Genomic DNA, 22,655 nt, shown 5'->3' with positions numbered 1-22,655 from the left:
TATTGGCAATACGCCATATGTTAGCTGCTTGGGCTGCAACCCGTTTGCCGGAGGTCTCTAGCCCCTTGGACTCTTTGTCCGGGGGAGGAGCATCCCCTGTCGTCTGCGAGTGCGCCCGTTTGCGAGCATTCGCGACTACTATGGAATCCAGAGGCAACTGGCCTCTAATGTAGGTAGGGTCCCCAGGCGCCGACCTACATTTCTTGTCGATCCTGGGGTTTATTACTCTTGCCCTGGTGGGTTCTTTGAAAATGTCCTTTGCTGGTTTGAGGACACCTTTCAACATGGGTAGAGTTTTGATATTTCTTTCTGAGGATGCGAAAGTATCCATGAGAAAATCGTCCTCAACGGTGTCAGAGTGGAGTTGCACACCATGATTGGCCGCCGCTCGTTCAATGAGTGCGTTGAATGCGGCAGTGTCCTCTGTGGGAGACATTTTTGCGCCATATAGCTGCGTGTCCTGTGTATCCATAGGTGCACCCGGGTCTACAGGGTCATCCCAAGCCTGGTCAGGGTCCTGTTGTCCTTCAGGGTCCATCTCTCCGGGGTAGGGGACGTGGTCACCCATGTAGTCCTCCAAAACGTCGGTTTCGGAGTGTGTCGGAGAGAAGGACTGTGGATCTTGGTAAGAGGTATGGAGAGGTTCGTAAAGAACTGGTTCCGAATCCACTGGCAGCTTTTTCTTTAGCGGGATCCGGTAGGAGTCCAAAGCTGGCTCGGAAGTTATTCTCCTCTTGTGGAGCATCATTCTGCCGGTGTCGGCATCGATGATGTGTGATGGTGATGTCTCCGCAGGAGAGCGTTCGGCAGGTGTGATCCTGGTGTGGGTGACACGTGTTCTGATTTCGAACATTTTTGGGGCCGTGGATGGCGGCAGGCCAAAAGTGATGTTGGCCGGCGCCGGAGAAGCCTTTTGAGCTTTTTTCGGCTCGGAGCCTGACGTGTCCTGGAGGGCTGCCTTGTCTTTGATGCGTTGCAAGGACGCTGCAACTTGTCGCACCTGGAGCGCCGACGGTTCTTTGGCGCCGACCGGTTCCGTAGAGGCGGCCGTGGACTTCTTCGGCGCCACTGGGTCATCGAGTCGAGGAGAGGTAGTAGCCGTCGTCGATGATTGTGCCTTTGGTGCTGCTTTCGAAGCGGTGTGAGACGCAGCAGCCAGTTTGACCTTTGTGGCCGGAGCCGATTGTTTCGGTGCCGGGAGCCGAGGCGGTTTGTCGGTACCGATGGTCTTTTTCCGTGTGTCGGCGCCGACGTCGGCTGCTGCAAGCTCGGCACCGAAGTCCCGTTTGGTGCGGTCGGTGCCGACGGGTTTGGCTGGCGTCGAAGGCGTGGTGGGCTTCGATCCGACCAGTTTCACTTTCAGTTTCGGTTTCTGATGAACCAATACGGCTTTCGGTTTCGATGAAGGGAAACCAGTCGTTTTGGGTAGTAATGGCTGCCGCTGAATGTCCGAGGCCGGGCCAGAGGGCGGGGCCGAAGAACTGCGGGATAGGTCTTGGGTAAGGCCCGAAGGCGATCCCTCGACCGGAGCCATAGACTGACGCACTGGGATATCCTCAGTCTGTACGGGTAGGCCTTGCTCGTCACCGGAGCTACTCTCTTAGCCCCTAAGGCCTCATCGTAGTCTCCTACCTCGGTGTCGGCTTCGTCTCTGTGAAAGAGTTGTTCTTCGATGTCTTCCGATCCGGAGTCGTGTTCGGAAGCGGGGCTGGAGGGTAGGTTCTCCACGTCTTCGACATCTTCGTCCTCGGCGCTGAAGATGTTGGTCGGTGCTGGTGCCGCTTGCTGCGCTTCAAGTCTCGCTGCTCGTCGATTCCGGAGAGTCTTCTTGGATCGGAATCGGGTACAGGCCATACATGTGGACTCGTCGTGATCCGGTGAAAGGCATTTGTTGCACACCGGGTGGACGTCGACATGGGGATATTTCGCATTGCATACAGGACACCGCTTGAATGGTGTCCTCGATTCCATCGTCGATGTCGAGTCGACGGTCGGGTATGATGCGAAAAAGTTGTTCTTGAAATTAGTAAACTAACAAATAACTATCGATACCGATCGGGAACAGTACCGACGCGAACTAAAGGCCTTTTGGCCTGTAAAAAGTTTTTCCTAACTTGAGTCAAGATAAGCACATCCGAACCCAATGGCGGAAAAAAACAATCTGAGGATGGAGAGGATGCCCATGCGCACTGTAGTCCAGGGGAGGAGTCACCTATCCCAGGATACTTCGAAGACTCTTCCAGGACAACAACGTGCAAACATCCGGACCCAACACTAGGCGGCGATCTATGCACAGATATGAATTCAGCAGCCCACATGCCTCGAACACATTGCACTTTTTTCCCTATTTGAGGAACACAATGCTGCAGATTTTCACAGAGCATTAGGCGGCATGATTTTTAGTAAGAGCTAGACTGGTCCTAGGTGTTTGAGTGGTCTGTAGAGAAGTTGCGCTCGTTAAAAATGCCAGGTTTTTGACTACAGAAGCCTGCAATCGTCAACTTGTTATTGTACAAGGCCCATCAGCGTTGGCCAGGAGAAAGGTAGAGATGGAGAAGAAAACAATTGGTGATTTGAGACATCAAGAGGAAGAATTAAAGAAACAGCTTTGTGAAGTCACACTAAAGCTCTAGAACAAATCTGTCACAGTCTAATATTAGAACTTTCCTTATATTGGTTTTTATCAGCTGTAAGCGTATCACCTACTCTGATATCTCTCTATAAAAAGATTAAGTATATTACTTATTGTGTTGGTAAAGTCATGTCACATTACAGTGCCTGGAACAGCAAGGTCTTTTACCTTCAGATAACTATATATAAAATAAAGTACAGTTTAAATGAAAAATAAATGCTAGTTAAGTTATTCTGTGGGAAATGCACTATTGTACATTGTGAAACCTCTATTAGTTAATGCACTGCAGAGGTCTGTGTGGGTAACCAGAGAGCTACAGAATTGAATCCTGGTTGGTGCAGAGGAGAATAGTTACTTTTCTATGGTTAGTGCGACGAGATCAGAGTGTGTGACAAAAAGCACACAGAATATGTAAGTCATTATTTTAAACTTACATTGCACACAGCATAAGATAGGCTGCAACAAAATGCGCAAAAAGGTTTAAGATAAACAAGTGCTTCCATAACATAGATTTTAATAAGCGGCTGTTCGTAGTGCAGTGTTTTTTAGAACTGTCCTTTAAAACCACGCACTTAACAGCTCAGCTTGTACCTCCCTTGAAATACCACCCAAAAAACATACATCTCCGTTATCATAAAACTTCAGGGGATCCGTCAATTAAAGCCAATGGCTTCCAAGCAGCCTTTACATTTGCAGCTTAACCAGTTGTGCACATTTACATTTCTTTCAGAAAACTAGGCACCCTGGCGAGAAGGCTTGTTTAGCTGTCTCTTAGCTCCGTTTCAACACAGCAGACTCCCTGCCTAACACTTCAACTGAAGCATTTTAATTGTCGGAATTTAACCGTCTCGGGACGGCTGTCTGTTCACAAAAGTAGGGGAACTGTTTTAAAAGGTATGGACACGTCATGCCCCTCAGTTCTCGCCACTTGTTGAAATACTTACGTAGCAACGCCCAGGGGCCACTGGAACACGTCCACGTCATTGACCCAGGCACTGTCGTAAACGACGAAGAGCAGCTCCACAAAGCCCCCGTTGCGTCGCAGGTAGGGCCACATCCAGTCATTGTCGCACTGCTCGCTTCCCAGCAGCACCACGGCGACATGCTGGAGCCTGCGAGTTTGTATCAAAGTCTGTGCGTAACGCAACCACTGGGTGGCGAAAGAGATCTTCGCTTCCTCTCTTCCATTCAAAACCAGCACCACATTCTCGGATTCAACGGGGAAGTAACCCGGGACCACGGCTGGGCCGGTGATGAAACTGGAAACAAGAAAGAAGGAAGCATTACGGAATACGTTGCGTAAAGAAGTAACCGTGCACTTTGCTTCTTAACCACAGCGGAAGATTTATAGTTTAAATGTAGCTCTAACACCTTGTAGGGACGTGAGCAAAGCCACTTTCACAAGAAGACCGCCTTCATTATTATACCCCCGTTTCTCCCTTCCGTCCCTGCTAAAAACTTTGCCGGAAACATAAAACGCTGGGCAGAAACAGATAACAAGCTGTGACAATGCCAGCCGCCTGAGAATTACCACTTTGGTATGTCTGGAGGCCAGGGGAGCAACTAGAGCCAAATTTCGGGGGTGGCTAAGAAAAAAATTCGGGGGGGGGGGGGGGGGGGAGAAAGAATGACTCTTCCAGCAATAGTTGGAGTGGAGATGCAGGGTCTATAGAAGGGGTGAAAAAACAACAAAGCCTCATTAACAAGCGAATGGTCTTTTAAAGACCTGTGGGGAGAGAGAGAGAGAGAGAGAGTGTGTGAGTGTGAGTGCGTTTTGTTTTTTCCTGGGAAGCTGTCTCAGCCCGGGCTGCCACACACGAGGGGGGGGGGGGGCTGAAGCCCAATGGGTGTTGCGCACCTGCTGGAGGGAGCACAGGGCGTAAGGGGGGGGGGGGATAACAGGGCGCAAAGTGCAAGCGAAGTGTGAGAGGAAATGCAGGCTGCGTGGGAAGACAGCACTTTAAAGATGGCAAGTGGGGAGCGAGTGGATCTTGGAGGAAGCACATGGTGCGAGCTTATCTTGCACATAAAGAACAGGTTCAGAAGAGGCTGCTGTGGCGTTACCTTCCGCCGTCCCAGCCTCGCACCCCCACCTTCTTCGCATATGAAATAGGTGGAGTACAAACTTCTCCCTCCCTTTTATCCCCCGGGGGAGGGAGGGTAGGTTTCCCATCACAGACACACACATGTGTATCCAGCAATGCCAGCGTCCCTTGCACGCACAAAATATGTACCATGTGGGCTAGGAGCAAACCTCCCTCCTATATACACAACGATTGACACATAACCTAATCTTTTGGACATGTGTCTGAATGCTTATTAAGCCTATAATTATAACATTTGGGGTTCTGTGATGCTTATTTGTGGAGCGCACTATCACCTGGCGGGTATCCTCGCAATGAGAAGGAGTAGAGGACTAGCCTCAAGGGTGAGTCATTCAAAGAGCCAGGTCTTCAGCTTCTTGCGGAATTCAAGATATATGCCGCAGTTTCCCACACAACTGAGCGAGCAAATGACCAACATTGCAACTAATTACACCAAAACCTTGCTAATTGGCGACTTAAACTACTGGTCTAACGACCCACAGGGGGGGCCCCAATCGGCGGAATTAACTGAATTCTTAGCAAATTTGAATTTCACCCAGCATGTGACCGCAGCCACGCACAATAAAGGTCACACGTTGGATCAGGTTTGGTCAACCAACCTTACAGTATCTGCCCCTACGATCCTACCTTGTATATGGTCAGACCATCACTTACTGAAACCGTCAGTAACTATGCCTACTGACAAAAAGACCCCCCCAATCGAAGGGGGTATGATTAGGGCATGGGGTTCCCTTAATAAACAAGAATTCCTGAACACCCTAGCTAATCAATCTATCATTTTAGATTCGGGGAACAACCTTTACAACGCAACTTTTACAACGCACTACCTTTACAACGCATTTTTTACAACGCATAATCCATTACAACGCATGACATTACAACGCATGACACTACAACGCATTTTTAAAAACTACCTTTACAACGCATTCCATTACAACGCATACTACCATTACAACGCATACCATTACAACGCATAATATTACACTACACTATCCAACACTTACCCTACTGATGCACCCCCTGGAGTTAGAATAGTAATTTTTACCCCTATACTATCCAACACTTACCCTACTGATGCACCCCCTGGAGTTAGAATAGTAATTTTTACCCCTATACTATCCAACACTTACCCTACTGTTGCACCCCCTGGAGTTAGAATAGTAATTTTTACCCCTATACTATCCAACACTTACCCTACTGTTGCACCCCCTGGAGTTAGAATAGTAATTTTTACCCCTATACTATCCAACACTTACCCTACTGTTGCACCCCCTGGAGTTAGAATAGTAATTTTTACCCCTATACTATCCAACACTTACCCTACTGTTGCACCCCCTGGAGTTAGAATAGTAATTTTTACCCCTATACTATCCAACACTTACCCTACTGTTGCACCCCCTGGAGTTAGAATAGTAATTTTTACCCCTATACTATCCAACACTTACCCTACTGTTGCACCCCCTGGAGTTAGAATAGTAATTTTTACCCCTATACTATCCAACACTTACCCTACTGTTGCACCCCCTGGAGTTAGAATAGTAATTTGTACCCCTATACTATCCAACACTTACCCTACTGTTGCACCCCCTGGAGTTAGAATAGTAATTTTTACCCCTATACTATCCAACACTTACCCTACTGTTGCACCCCCTGGAGTTAGAATAGTAATTTTTACCCCTATACTATCCAACACTTACCCTACTGTTGCACCCCCTGGAGTTAGAATAGTAATTTTTACCCCTATACTATCCAACACTTACCCCACTGTTGCACCCCCTGGAGTTAGAATAGTAATTTTTACCCCTATACTATCCAACACTTACCCTACTGTTGCACCCCCTGGAGTTAGAAAAGTAACTTTTACCCCTATACTATCTAATACTTACCTTAAATGTAATTTAATATTATGCGTTGTAATGGTATGCGTTGTAAAGGTAGTATGCGTTGTAATGGAAATGCGTTGTAAAGGTATTTTTTAAAAATGCGTTGTAGTGTCATGCGTTGTAATGTCATGCGTTGTAATGGATTATGCGTTGTAAAAAATGCGTTGTAAGTGCATGCGTTGTAAAAGTGTGCGTTGTAACGTCATACATCCTTTAGATTCAGATCTTGACCTCCTAGAAGCCAACATCTCAGCCTGGATTTCAGCAGCCAGCGATACACATGTTCCACTAAAGAAACTTAAACAGGCTCACTGCTCTGAGGCACACAAATGGTTCTCCAAAGAACTAAGAAAGCAAAAACTAGTACTCGGCCAAAAAGAACGCAGGTGGAGACTAAATTATTCCCCTGAAGACAGGCACATCTACTCTCAAGGGCAGAAGGAATATAAAAAAGCTATAAGCGCAGCAAAGGCTTCACATTACTCCTCCGGAATCCTCAACTCAACCAACGGATCAAGGGAAATGTTTGCAATCATCAACGAATTATCTAACATTGATAGAATCTCACCCTCCCAAGATCTCTGCAATTCCTTAAACCATTTCTTCTTGGACAAAATAGCCAATATTAAAGCTGGCATTCCCAACTCAAACCCCAAGGAGACCTTCCCTGGTCCGCTTACTAACCCCCTTACCTTGGATACCTTTCCGGCTATTAGCAATCAAGTCTTCTTGGACTTGCTGTCTAAAGTAAAATCTGGCTCCCCCTTGGACTGCTGCACACCCTATATTTTAAAAGACATATTTTCTGCACTACCAACCTCTGCCATGACCCTCCTTAACGAGTCCCTCATACAGGGCTATGTCCCCAACGTCTTCAAGAATGCGATTGTGGTCCCCCTCCTAAAAAGGCCTGGAGCCGACCCTCTGATTCTGTCAAACTATCGACCTATCTCCCTGCTACCCTACCTGGCAAAAGTGTTAGAAGCATATGTGGCAAAATGCTTGTCCAGCTTTCTGGAATTATCTGGCTATCGGGATCCTCATCAGGCGGGCTTCCGCCCTGCCCACTCGACAGAATCGGTGATACTGGCAGTTCTTGATGAATTACATCAAAAAAGCGGATGAAGACATCCCACTGGCCCTGGTACTATTGTATCTGTCAGCCGCGTTTGACACGGTCGACCATAGCATATTGGAAGACCGTGTCAGACAGGCTGGCATCCAGGGCTCAGCCTTTCGTTGGATCAGCTCCTTTCTTAAAGGTCGCACCCAAACCGTGCGCCTGGCTACATTTACAGCCCCTAAGTTAACAACAACATGTGGAGTCCCACAAGGTTCCTCGCTTCCCCCCCCCCATTTGTTCAATTTATACCTTCTCCCCCTGATTCAATCACTGAAAAAAAATGAACACGACAACCTTCAACTATGCCGATGACCTTCAGCTAACCTTTACTATTGATAATTCCCCCAAGTCAGTGGCTGAATTTCAGACCACTCTGATCTATATCCGTCAATGGATGGATCAAAATCACTTAAAGCTTAATCCCAGCAAGATGGAACTACTACTCGCAGGAAAGAAGAGCAAGACCTTCTGGGGCCCACAGTATTGGCCATGGGAACTTGGCTCTCCACCAGCCCCCTCTACCGCGGTAAAAAGCCTCGGGGTCATCATAGATAGTGAGTTATCATTAAAAGCACAGGTGGGCTCAGTGGTTTTGAAATGCTTTTATCAGCTACGAAAAATCAGGAAGATCAGCCACATGCTCACTTATGCAGCACTAGTACATGTAATTATGGCTCTGGTTCTCTCACACTTGGACTATGCTAATTCAATCTACCTAGGACTGCCACTTTACCTCACTAAGAGGCTCCAAATGGTCCAGAACCAGGCGGCCAGGCTAATCCTTCAACATCCTAGATGGCAATCTGCCAGACCCCTACTGAAGAAATTACACTGGCTTCCAATATCTCAAAGGACCGAATTTAACACAGGATGCTTGGTCCTTAAATTACTTTACGGCAACAGTCCTAAATTTATCAATACCCTCATAACTAGATTTACACCCTCCCGCAATCTCCGTTCAATGCACCTTCAGCTACTGACCATTCCTACCTGCAAAAAGAAATGACAAGGTGGACGGCGGTTTGCATACCTGGCCACTAGACTATAGAATTCATTCCCTTTGGAGATCCGATCTAGTACAGACCTACTCAAATTCAGGAAATCGCTTAAAACGTGGCTGTTCATGAGAGCTCACGAATAATTCCCCCTTGGTTCCGGTATGTTCCAAGCAGCGCCATGAAAACCATGGGTGTACATGCGCTCTACAAGCAACTTATAACAACATAAGTGAGGAGGCTCCAATATGTGGTGGTAGATCGTTCCATGCTTTAAAAGGCCCAACCTCCGGTCCTGTTTCTGTGTATGCATGGGATGTATGTGAGTGGGAGTCATTTCAGCAGGTGTCTGGATGGTTGATGGAAGGAAATGCAGCTGTTAGGGTAGGCCGGACCTGTGTTGTTTAGTGCTTTGAATGTGTGGTTGAAGAGTATGAGCTGCGCACGTTTGTCTATCGGGAGCCAGTGGAGTTCCCACAAATGTGGGCCGATGTGTGCTCTCCTTGGAACGTTGAATACGAGTGTGGCTGCCAAGTTCTTGATGGTTTGCAGCCTTCTGTTGAGATGTTTGCCGATTCCAGAGTAGAGTGAGTTTCTGTCATCCAGCCAGCTGGTGACGAGGACGTGGGTAACAGTCTTTCTGGTGCTGCTAGGGACCCATCTGAAGATCTTTTTTGTCATCTTTAAGAGTGCTGCGACTACGTTGACCTGGTCAGACAAGCCCAGCTTGTTGTCGATGAAGATGATCCCCAGGGTCCTGGGGTGTAACCAGGGGGTGGGGTAAGGCCTAGCTTGGCTGGTTACTACGTGGAGTCCTATGGAGAAGTGCTTTTTCCAAGGATCACTTCTTCTGTTTTGTACGTGTTGAGTTGGAGAAAGCTGGACTTCATCCATGTGGCAATTTCCATCAATCAATTTATATTTCTTTAGTGCAGCACTGTCACCCCTAAGGGTATCTGGGCGCTGAGGGTACCAGGGGCGGCTCCTCCATTAGGGCAGGGGAGCGTCGCCCGACGGCTTTCTTGAAGTGTGAGAAGCAGAAACATAAAATGTTATTTTAAATACCATTTTATGTTTCTGCTTCTCACGCTGCAAGAAAGCAGAAGGCAGGGTGGGAGGGTATGCCTAGATGGGGGCAGGCGGGTTGGTCAGGGAGGAATGACTTGCACACCTCTGAGTACCCGGACTGTTTGGGCTTCTCTCTGGGGCCGACCAAATCAATGATGCGCACTCTACATTTTCTCTTTGTAGGCTGCATGCAGCCTACATAGAGAAAATGGCCTCCCTACAGGCGCCCGGCTGGGTGCTGTCTGCACCAATCACAACGCTGCCATTGCAGCGTTGTGATTGGCTTATGGGACGGGAGTGAGCATGCCTGTTCCTGTATAAGAGCAGGAAAACGTGGGACCCGGCCCAGCAGCAGAGGTGGCGTGGGACCCGGTCAGGTAAGTTTTTATTTTATGTGTATTTTAACCACCCCCGCACGTGACCTCCCACCCGCGAGTATTGCGAGCCGCGACTGGAGGGTACTGTGTCTCGGATGAAAAGCCAGGTCTTTAGTTTCTTTCTGAAGTTCGCCAGGGACGGAGCTGTTCGGAGGTGGAGGGGTAGGTCGTTCCAGGTCTTGGCTGCAATGAAGGAGAAGGAGTGGCCACAGCTGCAATGGATGCAGGAAATGTGTGCAACGGCGCGAGAAGTGGAGCGCAGGTGTCTAGCAAAAAGGTGGAAGTTCAGTCGACGGTTGATGTATGATGGTCCTTGGTCGTGGAGAGCTCTGTATGTGTGCATGAGGATCTTAAACTGGCATCTCTTCTGGATGGGGAGCCAGTGGAGGTTTCTGAGATGATGGGGGATATGGATGCATTTGGGGAGGTCCAGGATGAGTGTGGCTGCAGTGTCTTGCATGGTCTGAAGCCTTTTGAGGAGCTGGGTGGAGATTCTGGCATAGAGGGCATTGCCATAGTCATGGCGGCTGGTGACAAGGACATGCGTGACTGTCTTTCTAACGTTGATGGGGATCCATCTGAAGACTCTGTGGAGCATGCAGAGGGTGTGGAAGCAGGAGGAGGCGACTCCGTTGACTTGTCGTTTCATGGTTACTTGGCTTTTGAGGATAATGCCGAGGTTGATATGGGTGTTGGTCCGAGTTCTGCTGGCAACAAGCTGTGGTCCCATACGCAGGTGTTTTTTCTGAAGATCAGAACTTCTGTTTTGTCGGAGTTGAGTTTGAGGCAGCTGTCTCTCTTTCATTTTGCCACAGTGGTCACGGCGATGCAGACGTTTGTTTTGGTGTTGGAGGGGTCCTCAGTGAGCGAGAGGATTAGTGGAGTGTCGTCCGTGGGATCTGATGACGTCTGCGAGGGGGTCATGTATATGTTGAATAAGGTGGGGCTGAGGGATGATCCTTGGGGTACACCACAGATGATGTTCTTGGGTGCAGAGGTGAAGGGAGGTATTTGGATGTTCTGTGAGCATCCTGATTCGGAAAGAGGCGATCCACTTGAGGGCGTTTTGCTGTACGCTAATGTTGTGGAGGCTGTCGAGGACGGTGTGGTGGGAGACTGTGTCGAACCCAGCACAGAGGTCGAAGGGGATAAGAGCCACAGTTTCTCCGCGATCAAGGAAAGTTCTGTCATCTGTGGCAGCGATCAGTATGGTCTCAGTGCTGCAGTTGGTGTGAAATCCAGATTGTGTGGCGTCGAGTAGGTGGTCGCTGGGGTCAGCAGAGGGTTTCGACCTTAGGAGGGATTTGACCTCAGTGCGTTTCCATAGGTCTGGGAAGGATGATGTGGAGATGGAGGTGTTGAGGATGCTGGTGAGTTGCAAGCTGATAGGGTTATCTCAGAGGCTGAAGAGAAGGTGGGGCAGACGTTGTTAGGTGCCCCAGAGTGGATGGGTGACATGATGGCAGTGATGGTCTGGGTGGTGAGCGGGGACCAGGTGGTTATCATTCGGCTGGTGTTCGCTGGATGTTCAGGGTTGTAGAGGCCGAGAGAAGGGGGTTGGGTGTCTAAGTTGTTGTAGATGGCAGCAATCTTGCTGTGGAAGTAATCTGAGAGGGTGCTGCAGAGTTCTTGGGAGGAGCGGATGGTGTTCTTTATGGCTGTCAGTTTGGAGTATTCCTTGACAATTTTGGAGAGTTTCTTCGTGTGGTTGGCTGTGGTGTCAATGCAGGTGGTGATGGCTGCTCTTTTGGTTTCTTTGATGCGCAGGATGTAGTTGCAGAGGGCTGCTTTGTGGGCGGGTCTGTCCGAGGGGTCCTTGGTGGCACGCCAACACTTCGAGTCAGTAGCGGTTACGCTTGACAGTTCTGAGCTCTGTGGCGTACCAGTAGGTTTGTTTCAAGGTACTGATGTTTTTAGTGGGGCTAATCTGTTGGAGCATTTGTTGATCCAGGCACAGAGGTTCTGGACCATCTAGTCAAGGTCTGCTGAGTTTTCCGATTGTGTGGTTCTGAGGGATTGTATCCACGGATCCTCAGTTACCTTGCTACAGCTGCGGTGGGTGGAGCGGTGGTGCTTGGCGATTGGGTGTTGGACGTCAGAGATAGTAAAGTGAAAGTTGGCATGGTCGGTTCAGGTGAGTTGAGTGACATGGGTGAATATTATTCTGTTGTTAGTGGTAAAGATGGCGTTGAGTGTGTGTGTGTGTGTGTCCGGCTTTGTGTGTGGGTGCGGTGCCCAGTTGGGTGAGGCCGATGTTGTGGAGGTTCTCTAGGAGGGTGGTGGAGTTGGCATGGTTGGGGTCGTTGACGTGGAAATTGAGGTCGCCAAGCAGGGTGTAGGGAGACAATGGCAAGTGGGGGCGATGAGGTTGATGATGGGGTCACAGATGGGTTTTTGGGGTCCAGGGGTTCTGTAGGTGAGGGTGCCTCTTATCGTGGTCTTAGCCTCCGTTTGTGGTTGGAAGTTGAGGTGTTCCAGAAGAGGTGTTGGGTTGTCGCTGGTGATGGTGCATTGGATGGTTTCTTAGAAGATTATGACAATGCCCCCCGCCATGCTTATTGGAATGGCCTCGGTGTGTCATCTTGATGCTGTACGGAGTGGCGATGGTGATGTCGGGGTTCAAGGAGGGATTGGGCCACGTTTCAGTGAGGAAGGCAATGTCCGTGGAGAGGGTGGCAACTATATCCCAGATGTAAGTGCCATGTTTGCAGGCGTTGAACCGGATGCAGTGAGCGATGCCAGGCTGTTTGTGGTCTTCTGAGTGGGCGCAGTGTGAAGTCCAGTGCGGGCAGGGGGTCCTGTGTGGTAAGTAAAGCAGCAGTGGTGGCAGGTGAAGGGTCCTTTGGTTGATCGGGATGAGTCCATGAAATAGCTGCTGTTCCCATGTCCAGGGTCCAGGGCTAAGAGCTCATCTGTGCTGTAGTGGTGGTTGGTGGTAGGGCCAGGGGCCCTGGTGCTGGGCACGGTCCAGGCACGGACGGGTGCAGATGGGCTTGCCTTTGGCACACCAGCGGCGCAGCCATGCAGTGGCCTCCATAAGCAGTCCTGGGTGGTGGGAGGAGCTGCCAGGTTAGTGGCAACAGCATCGGGTGGGAAACAACAGCATGAGCAGGCAGGTTACGGCCTGAAGAGAAACCCATCAAAAAGTGCCTATGCCAGACTTACCCCAAGTAAAGTATAATTAGGAGGCTAAAATGTGAAGCCAAATAAAATAAATCAAGTAGCAGGCTAAAGTGGGAACAACAGAAGAAGTTCCCAGCCCAGCGGACCTTCAACAGTGGTCTCGAATGGGGGGCAGCGAGGACTTTGAAACGCAGACCCGGTCTCATGAAGCTGACAGGAGCAGAACGGTTGCACACAACCAAAGTGCTCAAGAGCTACTCCTGCATCCATCAGGCATATAGTGAACTTCTTCCTTGGATTGGGGGTTTTGTCTGAGATGCCCAGCCATGTCTGTAACCGGTATAGGGTGCAAATAGCAATACCACCTGTGGGAAAAACCTGCTGGAAACTCCATTGCAAAAATAGCTTGTAGAAACTTTTTATTGTATTTGTTTACAGATTTTATAGTATACTTCTAGAATTTTGAATTGTTCTGTGTAACGATTGTTACTGTTAACCAATTTAATGGTACTCAATGTAGTGAATTCTGAAAGATGTAAGCTGAATGGGTAAATTAAGCAACAATTTCTTAACAAACAATGTGCACAAGGAACCATCAAGTTGCTAGAAGTGGAGACATCAAAGCTTTAAAATGAAATCAGGAATCTGCATTAACATTTATGGTGCTACATTTTGGAGGATAGAACATAAAATACACGGTAATATCTGAACTACCATTCTGTAAAGATACAACCACAATGTGAAACCACTATGTAAACTTCAGAATAAGTTGTCGTGATGCTCGAGTGTATTGTACATAATTTCCAGATATATCCCCATCACCTTCCCTTTGAATTTCTGAGAGAGAGAAAGAGAGAAAGAAAGAGAAAGAGAGCGAAAGAGAAAGAGATCTTGCTTTTTCTCCCACCCACATCATTCACATCTCGTTTGGCACAGTCCTATAGTTGTGTATGAAATTAAAAATTTTAAAAATGGGAAACAATTATTGATTTTGAATCGCAATAAGAAGGATAGGTATGAGATTTGTAAAAGATGTCTCACAATTCAGGAGGTGAAGTAAATTGCAAGCAAAACCAAATAGGTAACAAGAGAGGAGAGGTGCGATATTTCGACTGCCAGCTTCAAAACAAGAGAGTACGAATGTGGGGGGTGGAGGGGGGTCTATATAACCCTCTGGAGCCTAGGCTACACCAAACACAGTATAAACAAAAAAAGGGCTCTAGAAGAAAGCTTCAAAACAAGTCACACAGCACAGACTGCTTACGTAAGCCACTTGACAGGAATGTATAGGCTTGTAAGCGGACAAGGCATATGGCTGAACTGGAGAGTCAAGGAGGTAGAGGACATGGCAACAGATGATTCAGGCCGGCAGCATGATGTATGGATACATCTCAATTCTCGGCTGCCAGTGAAAGGTAGCGAGGGCCACTTCCATTCAGTGGATCCAGCTGCTGAAGTGCATAAAACAAGCATTGGCAAAGGTAATAGGTCTGGCATTGGTTGCCAACCTTTTGGCTTTGCAATGGTTATGTCATAGTTTTGTACAAGTTTTTTGTTGGTGGAGCTGCTGGGCCCTTGCAAATTATATAGTAAAATTGGCAAAAAGCACAAATAGATTTTTAGTCTCAAACTACACATTGCCATAGTAGTTCCAGGCACTGAAGGAAATTACTTTGTGTGGATGTGCTCATAGTGAAGGAGCAGAATGCTCACACTTACAGTGAAGTTAGCCAACAGCTTAAATTAACTGCAATTTAAGGTCTTGCCTCAGACCAAACTTAAAAGTGTGTGAACTGGTAACCCAAAGTGAAATGAGGGCAATGAAGGAAGAGTTAGTGAGTGTGTGTGTGTGTGGGGGGGGGGGGGGGGGAGGTCTAAATATGTGCCCAATAGGAACAAAATATTCTGTAACTATTTTGTTAGTCTTTAACTTTCAGGTAAATACATATAATACATATAAAACATAATGCACGCACCTTAAATGAAAAATAAATGCAAGTGGAAATAGTCAATGGGAAATGCACTTCTTTACATTGTGAAAGCTCATTTGTTTAATTTGATCACTGCAGATGTCTTGGTGTATAATCACAATCAGAATTAGGAGGGCCAGGGGAGGAGTTTTATAGACCTGCAGGTGTTTCCTCCCAAATTAAGCAATACCAAACACAAAATAAACACATGGGTCTTCAAACAAAAGAGAATGAGAGAGAGAGAGAAAACAGGGGAACACAACCTTGCTGGAATGGGATTTTCCTTTTTAAGTGCGATTTCCCTCATCTACCAAAGGTGGTATGCTTCATTACCGGGAATCTCCTCGCACCATGACAGCTGATAACGGTGCAGGCTGCCACTTCTTCACTATTAAAAAGGAGCTCTGCACAGGTTATATAATTAGATGGTAGATCCCTGTGGTGAGCTAAAAGGCGGTGAGGAGTATAGAGTATGCAAGTGACAGTGGGTGACCCCCACACATGACTTTAATAGACACCATGTGTCCCCTTCCTTCTTTCTTAATTTATACCAGGCATTCACTTGTACACGTCACAACTATGCTGCTCTTCACATGGCAGCAGCCACTGTCCCAGTAGCCATGAGCCTCATCTTCTACCTTCCACTCTTGCCTATATCTCTACTGTAGGAAAGAGGCACCCTGAGCCCCACGCCAGGGTCCCAGAGTTGAGGCACCTCACCCGACGAATGTGGGTAAACCTAAACTTCGGTGTTTTTTGTATGGGAATGCCTGATCATGACTGATTTAAATACACACTGCACCAGGTCGCTTGAATCCACTTTACCTTAGGTGTATTATATATGAAACCGTCAACTGTTTTGTTCCATCGCACCTATTTGGGTGATCGGTGGCACAGCATGACAATTGCCATATTGTTTTAACTATAACCTTGCTGTTTTTCATCTCCCAACAAGCTGACTGATAGTGGAGCCGTTCTGGATTTAACAACGGACCACTGTATGGTTTTGTATTTCTTTATACGAGCACACAGTCTTTAATGAGTAGTAGCCCTTTCTCATCGATCCTGAAGAATGCCAATACTCCTCGGTTGAGTGTAATATGGCAGAAACATGTTGACCTTTGGTTGCTCCTGCCGTGTCCATTTATTTTCACTCTGACCCAGGAGTGCACTAATAAAGTTGTTTGCACTCCCTAGAGCCAATTTTAATCACTAAAACTCGCACACCACAGGGATCTACAATCTCATTATAAAATATTTGCAGAGCTCCTCCTTCATAGAGAAGGAGTCGCAGTCCGCAGTGAGAAAAATCGTCCTTAAAAAGGAAATCCCATTCCAGCTAGGTTGTGTTCCCATTTTTTCTCTTACTCTTATTCTCTTCTGTTCGAAGAACCAGGTGTTTATTTTGCGATTGGTTCATAACCTGAGAGTCACAAAAATGAATTCCGATTGATGTAGTGGAGAATAGTGACATGTACTTGTAGTGCTAGGAGGTCCCAGTCGGAAACCAAAAGTACCATGAATATGCAAATTATTGTTTTTAAATTTTATTACACATCATATAAAAGAGGACACTGTAAAATGGGCAGGGATTTCGTGTTTGAAATCAAACAAGTGCTTTCAAAAATATATATATTTCGTAACAAGCAATCAAGACTGTGTGCAGTGTAAACCTTTTTGATATAAATTTTTCTATTAAAACTATTAATCAAGAACTCAGCTGGTAACACCCTTATATTACCTCTTGAAAAGAATATATATTTGTCACCATAATGCTTCAAATGACTCCATCAGTTAAAGCCATGTTCTGCCTTCCAAACAACATTTAGACTTGCTGATTAACCAACTGCACACATTTACATTTCTTTCAGGTACCAAGCACCCTGGTAAGAAGGCTTGTGTTACTTTGTTCGGTTTCTGCCTCTCCCTTGGCTTCACAGTACAGGAGACCCCCCCCCCTAATCCCTTACAGACAGAAGCACCTCAAGGTCGTCATTAACCGTTCAGGAATATTTTTTTATTTTCTTTAAAAAAAAAAAAAAAAAAACATTAAAAAAAAAAAGGTAGGAGAACGTTTTTCATAAAATTAAAAAAGATTGAGAACGTCATACCCAATAGATTCCGCTTACTTCGATCATTAAGAGTTTAAATGCACTTCAACTGCGGTGAATGGACATTTCACCGTGCAAGTGTTGCAATGGAGTCATTTCTTTGGCAATAGAAATACATGTATCGGAACAGAAGGCGTTTGTGCTAAGAATCTACCAGCTTCTTCCTTTTGATGGATCCTTCTTCAGACACTGCAAAACTTTGCCATATGCCAAAACAGACCCCCAACCATTTTGGAGTCCATCTTATGTTTAGTAAAAGAGACCTAGAAGAAAGATTTGGGGCAATCAGGGTTGCGGTAATGCCTATATTGTCACAAAGTTGTTACCCAGTAGATCAAGGCGCCGGCTCTTCTCTTTTACACTACCACTCAGAGCGTTCTTAGCAGCATCAAATTATAGGTGTTGTATACATCTCCCTGCTCACATCAAAAATTCAGAAACACAGTCCTTCGTGGTGTAAAGGGCACAGTTTACACCTCGTTCATGAATGGTGGCTTCATCCAGGAAAAGTTAAAGTTTCATCTACAGTCAAGACATCCAAAGGATGTACCACACTTTCCCTCCAGTTGGTGGAATACATCGATATATGCCACCCCAGACTGGCTCTCTCGGTTATCTTCCACGAGATGGGAACCCAGGCTACTGCTTGATTAGGACATGTCAAAAGACAAAGGGTTCAATTAACAAAATATTTTTCCACATTGGAATTTACAACCATGTGAATTAAATTTTAAATTTGCAAAGCATGAAACAGATGTTAACACTTGCAATCTACCCAAGTAGTCATGCGTAACTATGTAATCGTGTTTTAAACATATTTAAATCACTGAATGTTGCCATGGGTTTTTAAGATGAGCAGTCACTGGGTTTTTCAATGAAAATGTGGCATACACTGGCTCAATCTGAATTTAGCAGTGTCTCTTCATACAATTAATAAAAAAATCTCCATACTTTCAGCACATATATCGCAAAAGTTCAGGTGCGAGTACTTTATGAAGTCTGTCAAAATGCACCAGGTTCCCTAGTTTCACTGGTTTGTGTAGAAAAAATGCACACATTACTTTAAAGTGAAATAAAAAAAATGAATTCAGAGACCTTTGAAATCGCCCACCCTAGACCCAAGTAAACCAGGGTACAATACACGAGGAGGTGACTACTCGAGCATAGGGCTAGGAGCAGAGGTAAGTGGATTTCTCAAATACACTCACTTGCTCCCATTTTCAGACTTAGATAAACAACTGTTAAGTAAGAGGAGTTGGCTTAGTTTACAAATGTCTTAATTTACACCTGCCTTTGTGAATCGGACCGCTCTGTGGCATTGGATTTTCAAAATCTTTTGTTCCTAAGATTTCTAGACTGAACAGTATGGCTCGTATATTCAGCAAGAAATAAAAAGCGAGTCGTGGGCGCTTTATGCATATCATCTGTTCACAGAAAATGTATTTCTTAATAATTTGGGCTTGTTGCAGTATTTTTGGGTTATGAGGGAACAGAGTGTTTTTTTCAAGTGTTGGCTTCCTCTTACCTGCCAGTTTACCGATAAGCTCTGACTGTTCACCAGGAGCGATGCAGGGACAAACCTATCTACAACCAATCTGCTGCCTCAAATAATGAGTTAACGAATGGCACGACTTCCTTTCAAGTCAAACAAAAACTTTCCATCATGAAGCAGCACAACGTTTAAACCTGTGGTTAAGCAGCTTCTCCTTTTTAGCGGTGTGTCACAGTACGAATTTAACTCTCTATTTTAACTGCGAGATCCCTTCTGTGCAGACTGTTTCCTCTATACCTTATGCATAGTTCGTTCCTCAAGTAGAAGTTTGGCGCTGAGGCGAATTTTACGACAGTAACTGGAAACAACTTGAAAGGTTTAGCTCAAGCCATACTACTTACTGCTACGCACAACCTTACATATTATACAGGCCTAGAATTTGCTACAGTGCACATGGTACAGTAATCTCTGTTTTTTCTCTGGTAGTCCTCCTTAGTGGTCACTGTTTGAATCTCTCATTCAGTCCTCCAACGCCCTTCTAGGCGCGTTTTCTACAATGCAAAACTGTATGCTCCAAAATGAATCTGAAAACGGGCACTTAACACGTTTGTGGGTTTCACACTAAAATTCCACACCATGAACATTCTTGAAACTTTTAGGAAAGAAAAAAAACTCAACTGCGAGAACCAAAGTTTGACAGCAGATAAAGGCAACCACGCCAATTAAATTTGATAACACACACGGCAAGTGCTAATGTGGTGAAAGGGAAAAATTTACCTAAATAATGTTTTTCCAAACTTAAAGTTTCCTTCTCTCCATTGGGCGACTTCATCTGCAGGTTTGAGAAATCCTTCTATAATGTGCTGCCAGAGGTAAAGTCCTGTTGAGAGAAGAATTGCATTTGGTTTTAAATGAGTGTGCCCTTCTAAAGACAGACAATTCAAGTCTCAAAATAACAATAATTAACACCTTACAGATGTATGTTACTTCACTGGCATAAGAAGGGTCCAGGTTGGACAATAACGGAAATGCTTCAAAAGACTCATGATCCAACACCAGCTGTGCTCTCTCATCGGCACTTTGATTCAGCGGGATCAAAATGGTTTTATCCTGCACAGCAGCACTTCTACACTAGGCAACTAAAATCAGACTGCACTAAAATTGAGAGGCACCCACAGGGTTGCCCGCCCCCCCTCCCTGTTTGCCCTGGCCATCAAGCCCTTTGTGATCTTGATGTAAACAGAGGAGCGGAACTGAGGCATTCGCCTGAGGGATCAATCAATCAGTCAGTCAGTCAGTCAGTATTTGCATAGCGCAACACGGTCAACCCTAGGGGTATCTGGGAACTGAATGTGCTGTGTCTCCGTCGAAGATCCAGGTCTTGAGTCGCTTTCTGAAATCCGCCAGAGCGTGCTGTCTGGAGGTGAAGGGTTACAACAAACCGGTCTAGGGAAGACATGGCTTGGCAGTTCGGGCTGGACTGTTCCCATGAGACACAGGGTCAAGACTGATTTGCATATGGCCATGTCTAAACTGGGGTGGTGTAGTGGGCAAATGAACGATGGATTTAACCCAGATCTCTTGACTGGGGGAGAATATCTGCATTGTCAGCATTCCGTCCATCATTTGTTTGTTGTAACGTCTGGAGGTGAAGGGGCAGGTTATTCCAGGTCTTGCAGGTTATATAGGAGAAGGAGTGGCCCCCACTGCAGCAGCAATGGATGTGGGGGTTGTACGAGGGCAAGTGAGGCAGAGCGCAGGTGTCTTGCAGGCACGTGGAAGTTCAGTCAATGGTTGATGTAGCAAGGCCCGTGGTTATGAAGAGCATTGTAGGAGTGCGTGAGGATCTTGAACTGGCATCTCTTCTGGATGGTAGTCAGCAGACGTCTCTGAGGTGAGGGGATGTGGGTACTTTTGAGGAAGTCCAGGATGTGTCTGGCTTTGGTGTTCTGAATGTTCTAGAGTCTTTTGAGCAGGTGGGTGGAAATTCTGGAGTAGAGGGTGCTGCCATAGTCGAGGCGACTGGAGAGGAGGGCATGAGTGAGTTTTTTCCTGGTGTTGATTGAAATCCATCTGACGATTCTGCAGAGTATTCGCAGGGTGTGGAAGCATGAGGCGGCGACTGTGTTTACTTGTCGTTTCATGGTTAGTTTGCTTTCAAGGATGATGCAGAGATTGCATGCATGGTCTGTCGGTGTGGGTGTTGGTCCGAGTTCTGCTGGCCACCAGAGATGGGGAGCACTGTATCTCCTTGTTTGCGGAGGATATGCTGTGGTTCTTTGGGGACACAGAGGTGAATGTGCCTTGGGAGCCCAAAAGCCTGAGAGCTTCGGAGAGATATCAGGAGTAAGATCTAGTTGGGACAAAATATGTGCATTCCCAGTGCCACCCACCCTGTCAGAGGCCCGAGGGTTAGTGCTCAGCTTCTACATGCTCTGAGAACCAACAACATTTCGTAAAGGTCTACCATATGGACCGAGATATTAGAGATGGTAATTTGAATACACACTGCCCCAGGTCGCTACATTCGTTGCGAACCGCAGGGATCTTCTGGCAAACGTTACACCTGCACCTCATGGCCAGAGTGCCACTAACCAAAATGGCGATACTCCCTCAAGACCTACCTGGACTCGCAGATGAGGTTTAGGGTCACAAAACTCTCATGAGAGAACTAATATGGAATAGGGGAAGACACAGTATTTTACTCCGTCTCCTTTAGCGACTGCTTGGGGAGGGCGGGCTGGCCGCACCGGACCCAGAACTATATTAAACAGCAGCGACTGCAGTAACTGGCTCAATGGCTGGGAGGTGAAACGAGATGGCCCACCTAGAGAGGTTCAGAATGAGGGAGCAATGATGGCCCCGATACTGGGTGGGAAGATAAGCGCTCTGGACCCCACAAAGATGCTCAAGATCACAATGAGGCGTAGGAGAGGGATAAGGCGCAGAACTGTACACCCCGGCACTCCCCGCCACTGGTAGGGTTCCCCACACCCAGAGGTGGTTTACTCTTGACCAGACGGATGGCTGAGTGGATGTGTCGGACTTACTTGTGTCAGAGTAGCCAATACCAGTATCCTCAGGAGCGAAGAGAGGGCCCCAACTCTCCCCAAGGGTACAGCCACCTCGAGTATGGGAATAATCCCTAGAATAGTGACAAATTTCCTCTCTGGAGAGAAGGGACACTCACGGGACCACAGGGAAGCCCACCTGCAAGGCCAGCGAATCCAGGAAGGGAGGAGTGGGATATAGAACTCAGTAAACCGTAGCAGAGAAAATAATAAAAAGAAGAGACAGAATCTAATGTTACTCACTAATGCCTAGAACATTAAATTGACAGAAACAGTGTATACTTTATAAATGAGTGAGATTGTGTACCCCCTCATACTTACACTTGCTCAGTAGAAGGTCTCTTCTGAGAGTGCGCCAAACAAGGTAAAGCAAAAAATATTAATGAGGCAAGTCTTTCTCAAAAATGTAGAATCACAGATCACAAGAAATACGAAGGCATACGTCTGCCAAAATTACTATTAATCAGCAGCTTCAAACTCTTTGTCACAAGAGGATTGTTCAGTAAAGTTTTAGTTTTTTTAAAAAAAATATATGAACTGCTCAGTACTGGCTTTCGTGTGATACTAATTCTCTCCACAAAATAAAATCGCCTTGATAGTGAGAAACAATCTAGCAAGTAGCTTGAAACAAAATTATCAATTTTTTCTTTTGATGCAGAGGGCAGAGGGCAGAGCGCATCTCCTCCTGTTGTGATCGCTCCGAGG

At 46.5% G+C, this 22,655-nt stretch overlaps 1 protein-coding gene across 3 annotated transcripts in view; it reads right to left on the bottom strand.

Annotated features, from left to right (window-relative positions):
- Positions 1-22,655, bottom strand: part of RXYLT1 (ribitol xylosyltransferase 1) — a 79,951-nt gene that overhangs the window by 16,085 nt on the left and 41,211 nt on the right. For all 3 annotated transcript variants that reach the window (XM_085653400.1, XM_085653402.1, XM_085653401.1), the window contains 2 exons: positions 19,657-19,759; positions 3,577-3,891 (listed from right to left, as the gene is read on the bottom strand). In XM_085653400.1, the coding sequence (XP_085509526.1) occupies positions 3,577-3,891; positions 19,657-19,759 (418 nt within the window). The remainder of the gene's footprint in view (positions 1-3,576; positions 3,892-19,656; positions 19,760-22,655) is intronic.

The sequence above is a fragment of the Triturus cristatus genome, chromosome 4_1, assembly GCF_964204655.1.
Source record: "Triturus cristatus chromosome 4_1, aTriCri1.1, whole genome shotgun sequence".
NCBI classification, from domain to species: Eukaryota; Metazoa; Chordata; class Amphibia; order Caudata; family Salamandridae; genus Triturus; species Triturus cristatus.
This window is presented reverse-complemented; position numbering and strand designations above follow the sequence as displayed.